General features: G+C 40.2%; 1 protein-coding gene across 1 annotated transcript; it reads right to left on the bottom strand.

Moving 5' to 3' along the window:
• Positions 1-2,360: 2,360 nt before the first annotated feature.
• On the bottom strand, positions 2,361-8,464 carry LOC144643108 (uncharacterized). Its single transcript, XM_078502252.1, has one exon. It carries the CDS (start codon positions 7,327-7,329, stop codon positions 2,863-2,865), a length of 4,467 nt encoding a protein of 1,488 aa, XP_078358378.1. The 5' UTR covers positions 7,330-8,464; the 3' UTR covers positions 2,361-2,862.
• Positions 8,465-8,721: the final 257 nt, after the last annotated feature.

Here is an 8,721-nt window from a genome sequence, read left to right as displayed (position 1 = left end):
TTTTGTTGTCTCATCGGCTTGTAGGTAGGCGACAGTATTTTTTTTTGCTGACTCGCTAGCTGCTAAGGTTTTCGAGTTTTAAATGATGTTTTATTGTGTGAACTGATATAAAGTTTTGTAAAGTTACAATGTTTACGAAATATTGTGTTGTTTATGCTAAATTCTTTTCGCTTGAGCAACTGCCCGCTGTTGCAATGTAAACAAAACATGTTCGCAACATAAGCCAAGTTGCCGCCTGGTTGCACTAAAAGCTCGCTTAAACCACAACATATTTTTCCATTTCCATACTCTTTGACTTCTTTTTAGTTGGTATGGAAACAAATGTAATGCGGAAGTAGTTGGACTTTTGCGCAGTGATCCGTTGAAAATGTGCCATTTTTTTGAGCCGTTCGCGTCAATGGCCAAGTAGACTTCAAATCAAAAATATTCGTATTAATAGTTTCTTTTAAACGAATCAAAATTGTGTACTTTATACAGGTAGAGGTCCAATTTATTCCAGGAGAGTTAAGACAATTTCTAAAGTTAGAGCATAAATTTTTGAAGCGGTGACTCGATTTTCACTTGTCCCATTGCTAAAAATAGGCCGGTTGTGGTCTAAATGAATAAAAAAAAATATATATCTTACGATACTTGCAAATATGAAAGCTGTTTCGTTTTTTAGTTAAGACAGATTTGTGGGCAAAGTTTAAAGAAAATAGATTTTTCTTTTTTCAGAATATGGCTTACTTTGAATCAATGGAAAATATTTTTGTCATTCGCCGCTCCAAGTCGCTCGTGCGTGACGAACATCAGGGAGAGTTCAAGTGCTGTTATTTTGGTATTTCTTCTATTGTAGGCAATCTTTAGGATAAATACTATTTTCCTAAAGTCTCAAACGTATAAAACTTCAAAGCTAATTTTACCGTGTTGTCTTTGCCCAAAAAATATACAAATTACTCTATTGCGTGTTTCGTGTCACGTGTTTCAGTTGTTCTTTTCAAAGCCGCGGAATTGTAATTTTGTCGACCTTTGATCGAGCTTTGTTAAAAACTGCTACTAGATCCTACACTTTTGAAACCATAAACCTAAAATTCAACGACTGGACTCTCTTTGGCTAAAATATCAGAAGATTTGAAGCACTACCGGTCAGCTTTTTTCCTCACTGAATTTGGATTATTTTAGCCTTTTTCCTAAATGAGAAAAATGTGTCTACTTAATCGAGGCTCAGCTGGCTCAGAAATAATCAGAGATAAAAATACTAACTATATTTCAATAAAGGAAGAGTCAATCTATGCAACTAAGGTAAGGAAAGGTTTACAGCGGTTGAAACGTCTGGGTAGCAAGAAGCTGAAAAGCGTGAAATTTCGGATTGTCGAGAAGTGAAATTTGAGCTTCCGGTACGATTACCGTTATTCGTGGTTTTCTGCCGTAAATTTGAATATTTCGAAAAACTAACTTCATATCTTTCAGTTACATACCTAGGCCCTCAAACTGACAAAGTATGAGTTTTTGGCTGTGGCCAATATTTCTTTGATTTCTTTGATTTTTTCTGACCATGACACTTAAGTCGCGCTCTGCCATTTGTTCTAGTCTGAAAACTAAAAAAGAGTGGAATACAGGCGAAAGGTTTACGAAACGCCAGTACAACGCAAGTACAAATTCTTTACAAGCGGGTCATATGCTATATTATTCCGCGGAATAATGGAGATTTAGAGAATCAGTATTAACGTAAAAATGTTTAAATAATTTAACACCCAGCTTAAAAGCAACAAGTTTTGTAAAAGGTCTGATGTTCATGGACGAGAAACCCGCCACTGAGCACCAGAGCTTACAAATTCCGCTGTTCAGGACCGCAGCAGGCTAAAGAACATTCACCTTTAGAGTCGTAAACCTCTGGAACTGCCTTGAAAATCAAATCAGAAACGTCAAATCTCTAAACTCTTTTACATGTAAAGCAAACCTTAGGAATCATCTTCTTTAAAAATTTTAATCATTACAATGTATTTAATTTAATTTCAATTTTATTTGTAAATATTAGAATTTAGTATTAGAATTTATTTCAGTAACTATAAATAGTTACTGAAAAGCCCTGTGAGGAGCTGACTATTAAAGTTCTTATCTTATCTTACCAGACCTTTTCAGACAATGGGCGTCCGAACCTTCCGAACCCAGCGACCCGCCATACAAATGTATCGTGAAAGGAGACTCTGGTACAGTCAACTCCTGATAACTCGAACCCTCGCAAACTCAAACCAAACTCGATTTCCCCTGGATTTCCGTCACACATTTACTGTAATTTTACCCTCGGTTACTCGCGAACCCCGATAACTCGAACCTCCCGCTAACTCGAACCAATTTTTGTTTACCTTCAGGTAGTCCAGTCAATATATTGATAAGACCCATCACAAATTGCAACAGAATTTATTTCTTCACTATCCATCTCAGAAAAGTGTCCCGATCAACATATCAAAAGTCTAGAAAAATCTACGAAGGGGAAGTGACTTAATTTTTTACTTATACATCATACCGCTATTGGTACAGCATGAAAACAAGGCTACATACAATAACCTACTCTTAGATGTATTTCTTTTATCGCAAATTTACTAATGTCATTCAAACAAGAAAGATAATGATCCAGACATCCTCACAAGTTCTAATTCAACTGGGTAGGACAAATGAATCACGAATTATAATCCTTTTGCCTAGTACTTTTCTAATTTTACAAATAAGCCTTTAAAAATCAGCATGACAACAAGACTAAATACAAAACAACTTTCCTCATTTACTTTTCATTGATGGAAACATCACCGGCTTAATTGAAATAAAGTAAAGCTATAATCTAGACACCTTAGCAGACAGTGTCAATTGGGAAGGATGCATGAATCAAACATCATCATCATCGTCATCAACTTCACTTTCACAGTCATCCGGCTGGACAGAGTTGGTGCAACCTGAGCCTCTACACTGACCACAAGCAGCTGAACACTCTAGGTTGTGTTTTCTGCAGGTACATCTAAGGCTGCTGCAGTCTGTGGAGCAGTTGCATCTCACAATTTGAAGGAGGGCTTGAGGTGCTGGAGGTAAGTGTGTCATGATAGGAAGAAGTAATCTTTCACTGACCTTCCATCCCCATTCTTCTGCTGACATGGTTTCTCCAACCCCCTTCCACTGTTGGACTTGAATGTACACACGTAGGCTGTGATATCTCGCTGCTGCTGATGTAGGAGGTAAGCTCTGTGGCTGAACTTGCGAAGTGTTGGTGGCTACCTTTTCGCAGTACCGTCGGTATCGAAGAGAATCCAGTCCTTCGTCAGACTTGCCATTGTAAACACAAACCAGTGCCTTTTCACCCGCTGCGACAACATCCTTCTTGGAGGCAGATGTGTTGTTGAACACTTGTGCTTGATCTCGAAAATGCTGGCTGGCGAAGAACTTCTTCAGTGAGACGCCCTTACCAATACCATAGAGGCGAGAAGTGGTATCAGATCCAAGGATTGCATGGATGAACAACATGTTGCTGCATACCTCTTCACCAAGCGTCTCCTTCACCACTTTCATGTTCCAGACCCGCCGTTTTATCGAATTGGCCTTTGGCTCCGGCTGAAAGAATAACTCAAATGCATCCAATTCCGTGTGATAGCACAATAGGATAAGAAGATCGGTGTCATCCCCGACAAGCACGGTGTTTATCCTTCTTGCGCTTTCCACAGATGTCTGTACTATGAGGAGATCAGCATCTGCTTGGGAGTGATGTGTTTGGCAATTTCTCTTCTGCAGATAGCTGCTCAGCATATTGATGAAGGATTGCTTGTTGCTTGAATTTGACAGGAACTGATCTTTCTTCATGGTAACTTTCATATCATCAGAAAATGTGACGGTTGTCCCTGTTTTCCCTCCTGCTCGCCTCTGCTGTGTCATATCCTTTGTGGAACTGCTAGTGTAACCATCAAAGACAACAATTGCCGCACCATACTTCCGAGTCACGTAGTTGCAGTACAAATCACAGATGTCCCTATATGTAGGGAATCCGCGTGGCCACGGGATGCGATGAAGAAGCGCACCACCATCCAACACATATTGGACTTCACCGGTTGGCCCAGCAGGATCGGAAGGAAGCTTGGCCCAGATAGCATCTGCTAGTACTGGCTTTTGTGGCTGAAGCAGCATGAACGAGGAATCAAACAGAGCTGTTGGATAGCTGCATAGCTCATGCTGGAACATGGCTTCCATGTCATCCAGTGATTTACTGGCAATTATTAGACGCTGAAACAACAGCTGCGGATCCACCTGGATCTTCTCTCCATCAATTTTAACAGATGACTTTGTGCTAAGTGTGATGACCTGATTACTTCTTTTAAACTTGAATTCCACAGCTGATTTTCCTGTCATGGATTCTAAGATGGTCTGTCCAATCTCCTTAGCATTTTCCACATTCACGGAACTGTCAGCATGGACGCCATTCATGATGTTCATCAGATCTTGATGAGGTGTGAAAGGGTTTCTTTCTGCTAGAGAAAAGAGCAAACTCTGGGTGTCCTTCATGTCGCGGGCTTGCCTAGACTTGGTCATATCCTTGTTCTGTTCTCCTGTGCTGTAACTTACACCTGTGAGGTCCAACATGACACGATTCATCTCAGCACAGGCAGGCATGGAGAGCAACCAAGTTAGTCGCTGTCTTTCCGTCATCCCACGTCCTCTTGTAAGACCACCACTTGTCTTAACGCTTCTCATTAGCACTTGCTCAATCACAAGATCTGTCGAGAGTCCTGCCCACATGCGGTTGCTTCTTCTAACTACATGGAACCCAGCTTCAAATTTCCTGTATACATCTGGATGTTCACTCTCAAGGCTGTTCATTGATTGCAAGTACAATCTGGCACTTTTAGCATACAGATTGTGCCCTGAGGCAGCCAGATAGGGAAGCATCTCTGACAAAGCTTGTAGATGGAGTCTCCAATTACCGGTTCGCTCAGCCTTTATGAACATGCGAAGGATGTCTACCATATCCATATACTGCAGCCAGAGCGATGCTGTGCGGTCGTCCTTCATGAAATCCCTCTGTTGTTGGAGATGGCCTTTTATCCTGTCTAGAACATCAGCTGCACTGATTTCTTCTGCTGACTTTTTTTTGTTCATTAACTCATCATACAGGGCACGAGCTTCCTGAAGGTCAGGATTCTGTCTGGGATCTGCAGTAGATGGCGTGTTTGATGCAACATCTTCATCTTCATCTTCATCTTCAGCTGCCGCTGACTCATTTGGTGTATCTTGCATTCCTGGAATGGGAACTGTAAGAGCTTTGGATAGCAAGAGTGTGTTAAGAGCTGCATCTACAAGAAGATGTGCACGCACTGCTCGAGCGATAGCTTTACCAGTAAAGATGTGCTCCACTGCGTTTGGTGCATAAATCATCTCTAAAAGCTCTTTTAATCCAGATCCTGCCATGAGATTGCCAATGCAGCCGAGAAAACTCATCTCAGTATGGAATCCACCAAGACGCAGGACTATTTCACGAAGGTCACTTCCCAGAGGTTCAGACATAATGATTGTCAAAGCCTTCCACCACAGTGGTTGATCAAAAGTAATAATTGGTGTTACGTTATGCTTGCGTGCATGTTCAGTTACAAACTTCAATGTGGAGAAGATGCAAGTAGGGTCACTTGAACTCATGTCAATCATTGGGAGGAATGTCACAGAGGACTGACCTGGGTGGTTACCACGATGAACAAACTGCATCATACCAGACCAAGCTGGTCTAGAGAAACCAAATAAGAGTGACGTCTTCCATAGAATATCAAGATTGGCTGTTGGATCGCGGGCTTTCTGGATGACTATGTCATTGTACTTGATCTCTATTTCCTGGCTTGCTAAGCCCTGGTGCTGTATTTGGATGCATCCTGCTGTGGAAATATCTTCTGCATTAACTCGTCTCCTTGGAACAAGTTGGCTCTGCGTTGTTCCAGGGGTAGCAGCGGCTATGATCCCCATGCCATGGAACGTATCGTTGCCGTCCAAGGTTCTTATGTTGTGATCAACATTATCTGCAACATATTGAACAAACTCGGAAGTATGGCTGGGAATATCAGTTCCTTGATTTACAGCTGCATTTTGTCCAAACTTCTGCACTTCTTGATATGAACAACAAAATCCATGGCGGTGGAGGGAGTCAACAAGGAAACGTGATGCAAAATGATGATGAAGCTGTACAGCCACTCCAACCTGAAGTGGTGCAAGTAGAACTCGAGGGCGGGCTGCTTGCATCATGGCTTGTCCAATAGATGCCAATTTAAGGCCGACATCTTTTCCTGCCAGGATCCCTTCTAAAAAAAGCTTGAGAGAGGCAGGAAGGAAGTTGAGGCATTTCTCTTCAGTTTCAATTTCATTTACGGTGGGATAGTGCTCATTTGAAGTGTCTACTAACTTGATGTCATTCTTAATGAGCTTGGCAGCAGTTTCTATGATGTATTGTTTTTCCTGTTCAGGATGATCCTTTTGATGAGCATGAAATTCTTGAAGAACAGTCTCTGCTGTGCTCCTGAACGTGACTACATTAGCCCTTCCATTTAATTCAGTGATTATTATTTGATCACCAAAGTGCTCCTTGATCTTTGCCTTCATGTGTGTATGGCCATACGCTGTGCTTTCCGAGTCCGCCATAAAATCATTCATTAAGTCAATAAGGTCACTCACACTAATCTGCTCATCGTCATTTTCTTGAAGAAACCTTGCTACTCGCAGGAACGCATCCGTTCTTTCCTCATCTTGCGGACGGCCAACTTTTTTCTTCTTGTGCGTAGGTTCATCAGTCACAAACTTCTTTGGAATTTGCTTCCCTGTGCGGAAATTGACACTACATGTCTGATGATACACTGCATCAGCGGAAGGTAAATCATGTACATGCATAATTCTGGCCTGTACAATGTCACTCCATGCATCTTGTCTTTCACAACATGTCGCCAATATAGTATCCTTAATGTCTAGGGTTGTTACATTAAATACCTCTTTTTTATTCCCTTGCTCCCCAACATTGACAGGCGTTCCACAAAAAAAGCAATCACCGCTGAAACTGAAGCTCTTTTCCGCTGAACGGCGTTTGGAGTGGGAAATACTCGTGTCTGGGGTTTGGGCGGCCTCTCTTTTAGCTTGGGCTATTTTGTTAGGGTTGCAATGGATTTTGCGGCAATATTGGTGAACTTGTTGCCCAGGTACGGTGCAGATAGTACTATCATTACGCTCTAAACTTGCTCTGTTAACACTTGCACTGCCTTTCTCTCCTAGCGTAACTATAGCGGAGTCAGGCCCTTGGTCGAGTGGCTCTTTACAGATTATGCAATTGGGTTTTCCATCCATCACAGATTGTGTTTAAGATTATCTGAAATCATAAATATTCCAAGATTGATTGAACTAATAATGCTTCAGCAAGTCTAGTTACAACACTGAATTTGAAATCCGAGTCTGTTCTTGCCGTCATAAATTTGCTTTATCAAATTTACCTACGTTTTTAAGTAAAAAATATACTTATAGGTCACCAAAATACTTCACTTCAATCACTTCTTTTGTACATTTATAAGTTTAAAATACCTGTTATAACCAAATTATTGTTGCAATTACAATCTTGCACAGCATATAAACAATGTAAACTAAAATAATTGTAGTTCTTGTACATTTTAAAACCATTTTTATACTAAAATAGTTTCACGAACTCAGGAAAAAATATGGTGTTTTGTGGCTTGAGCCCGAACTGAAGTGCCTACATTGTCTCTATTGTTATCTTAATATGATAAGTTAACTGCGAAATAGGGCTATTATACAGCTTGTCCTGGCCAATAGTCATCACATTTCATGAATTAGAAGAATAAACGATTCAAATTCACATGATGCTTACAATTTATATCATTATAAGTGCAGAAAATTGTTGTATTTAAACTGCTAACAAGCTTACGAACTTACATACACTGTAGTGAAACCAAAAATATAATTCTAATTTTCTCTGCGAAAAAGTTATTTAATTTGCAAATGTGTGTTTTATTGTGCTTAACATTCTATTCAAATCACCAATCAATATTTAAAACATTGAAAAGCAAGTCAAAACAAGTAATAAAAGGACTCACCTGTACACAGCAAATCCCACGTGGAGGCGGCCATATTGAATTGAGCCTGCAGTAACTACTGGTCTGCGGTTATTATTTTTAAACGGTCTCAAAATGTTAAGACAATAGTTTTCAATCAATAAAGATAATTACAAGGTTTTCCTAACGTTCTGATTTATGTAACAGCCTGTAAAAGATAACTGTTTATATAGCCTCGTTTTCATGTTCAGCATCAGGGTATCCATATAAATAATATATTTTTCTCCCCTTGTTCTCCTTAGATTGTTCTAGACTTTTGATATATTGTAGAGGATATATTTCTGGTTATAAAACCGTAGAGAAACTTTCTGTTGCAATTAGTGATAGGTTGACCACTTTTATTCGCTAAAATGCTTGGACTAAGGGCATTTTTTCTATCTTTTACCCTTGATAACTCGAACCATGTCTGTCAATGCGTGACAAGTCGAAACAAGCAGTGTACTGTAGTCCAAGAATTTGTTTTGAAATAAAAACGTACACGAGTCAGAGCGGCCCCCAAAACGCCTGTTAACTTCGGATCTTAACTGTGTCACGTCATTGACGTGCTACAGACGTTAAGTTTGTTTGTGGAGGTTGTTACCGATTTTCATTAACTATCTTTCAAAAATGTAAA

The sequence above is a fragment of the Oculina patagonica genome, chromosome 2, assembly GCF_052425735.1.
Source record: "Oculina patagonica isolate OP01 chromosome 2, crgOcupat, whole genome shotgun sequence".
In the NCBI taxonomy this organism is placed as follows: Eukaryota; Metazoa; Cnidaria; class Anthozoa; order Scleractinia; family Oculinidae; genus Oculina; species Oculina patagonica.
The sequence above is the reverse complement of the archived record's forward strand: the minus strand, read 5'-3'. Positions and strand labels throughout refer to the sequence as shown.